The sequence below is a fragment of the Poromitra crassiceps genome, assembly GCF_964638095.1.
Source record: "Poromitra crassiceps genome assembly, chromosome: 26".
In the NCBI taxonomy this organism is placed as follows: domain Eukaryota; kingdom Metazoa; phylum Chordata; class Actinopteri; order Beryciformes; family Melamphaidae; genus Poromitra; species Poromitra crassiceps.
Genome location: NC_139640.1, coordinates 6,030,063 through 6,032,091, shown reverse-complemented (window position 1 = coordinate 6,032,091; position 2,029 = coordinate 6,030,063). Strand labels below are relative to the sequence as shown.

General features: G+C 37.6%; 1 protein-coding gene across 1 annotated transcript in view; it reads right to left on the bottom strand.

Annotated features, from left to right (window-relative positions):
* Window positions 1–796: 796 nt before the first annotated feature.
* Window positions 797–2,029, bottom strand: part of LOC310798907 (interleukin-6 receptor subunit beta-like) — a gene marked incomplete at its 5' end in the record, with an annotated part of 6,896 nt that continues 5,663 nt past the window's right edge. Inside the window, 2 exons of the mRNA XM_083661465.1 lie at window positions 797–1,573; window positions 1,720–1,798. Of these exons, the coding sequence (XP_083517591.1) occupies window positions 1,070–1,573; window positions 1,720–1,798 (583 nt within the window). The 3' untranslated portion in view covers window positions 797–1,069. The remainder of the gene's footprint in view (window positions 1,574–1,719; window positions 1,799–2,029) is intronic.

Below are 2,029 nucleotides of genomic sequence, written 5' to 3'. Positions count from 1 at the left end.
GCAGTGATCCTCACTATTTTCTCCATGAGAGCCACACTAGCCGGTCAAAGTCAAGAGGAGAGCCACTTTTACCGCAAAACCACACAGTAAGCGTTTGATTTAGATTTTAGTTTATTCAATGATAAAACCAATGATAAAAAATGTAGAACCAATGATAAAAATGTTAGAAACAATTATAAAAATCATAAAAACATTCAGACCGACTTTATATATATATATATATATATATATATATATATATATATATATATATATATATATATATATATATATAATATATATATATATATATAAATATAAATATATATAAAAAAAAATATATATATATATATATATATATATATATATATATATATATATATATATATATATATATATATATATATATATATATATATATATATATATATATATGATATAAAAAACATTCAGGCCTACTTAATAAAAAATTATAAAAGTGATGAAAACATTCACACCGACTTGATTAAAAAAATATATATGAAAAAATTCTGATGTCCAGTCTGTCTCTCTCTGGGATGCAGCTCCACACACCTCCAGCTCAGTAAACAGCCTGTGCTTTCCTGGTCTCCACACCCAGCTCAGTAGGCTAAACCAGGGGTTCTCAACCTTTTTTGTGCTAAGGACCGGTAGATACAGTATATGGGAAAAAAAAGTTGCGGACCGGTTGTCAATTTTTATATATATTTTATATATATATATATATATATATATATATATATATATATATATATATATATATATATATATATATATATTATAAACATAGGCTATAATATTATAGGCTGTGTGGTAGTTTCAAGTTGAGGTTTATTTATGTTTGTAGTTTGTAGTTTGTAAATTTGTTTTTTTGACCGGGCTCGCGGGCCGCAAGCCGCCAATGAAAGAGTCTAGAGCCGCCATCGTCTCGCGAGCCGTGCATCGAGGATCTAGGGTACAAAGCATCCATGCAAAATCAAAATCATTTAACATTGCATTTAAAACTGGGCTACATTTGGTCTGTTTCCCCACTGCTTTGAACGCCTTGCCAAAGCAGTTACCCCCTTATAGTTTAGTGAAGTGTCTCATCACTTTGAACATCATTCATGGCTAATGCTCGAAGTAAAGGAAAGTCATCCCAACAAGGAACGCCCGAATCTCTCTTTCCTCCGGGGTCGACGACGTCCTCGCACGGTCCAAAAAAACACTGCTCTCGGGCCATGGCATCAGCTGACACATTCTGGTAGCTCTTTGGGCTGAAGCCGTCTTCTGACTCCAACAGGGGCTGCATGGACTCAGAGCGCAAGTAGACGTGGGACCGGCTGGCGGACTGGCTACTGTACGAACCGGCGAAGATCACCGTGGCGTAAGGAACAGACTCGCTGTTTGACCCGGAGTACCCGGGGGTGAGTGGTGAACCACAAATGGACTCTCCCAGGTCGCTGGTGTCGTCTACATCGCTGTGCAACCAAGGCTCCTCATCCCCCTTCTCTAGCTTCGTGGGTATGTCCACGAGGCTGAGGTGGGAGAGGGGCACCGGATTAGGCTCCTGGATGTCAGAGAGAGACAGGGTATCCTGTAAAAGGAAAGAGAACATTGAAGAACAAAGGGCTCTTGTATTGCATTACCTGATATCACATGGTGGACTGTGTTTTATTATTATGATTTGTTTTTGCATAAACACATTATATCATGCACAGTAACAGGATATTCATTCTGCACCTGGATAGTTTCCGATGACCATCTCTTGATGCTGCTGTTAGCTGGATCAGGGATCGCCGGCCAAAAACGCACTTTCAGCCTGCAGAATGGAAAACAAATGTCGTCTGTTTTGAGCAGTGTTGGGCAAGTTACTTTCCAAATGTAATATACTACATATTACTAGTTACTTTCATTTGAAAGTAATACGTTACTTTACAATATTACTTTCTGTGTAGAGTAACTCATTACACTACTTTTGCATTACTTTCACCAAAACAACAGCAGCAGCAGAGTGACATTGCCGCCCCGGAACCATCCCGAAAAATAATTT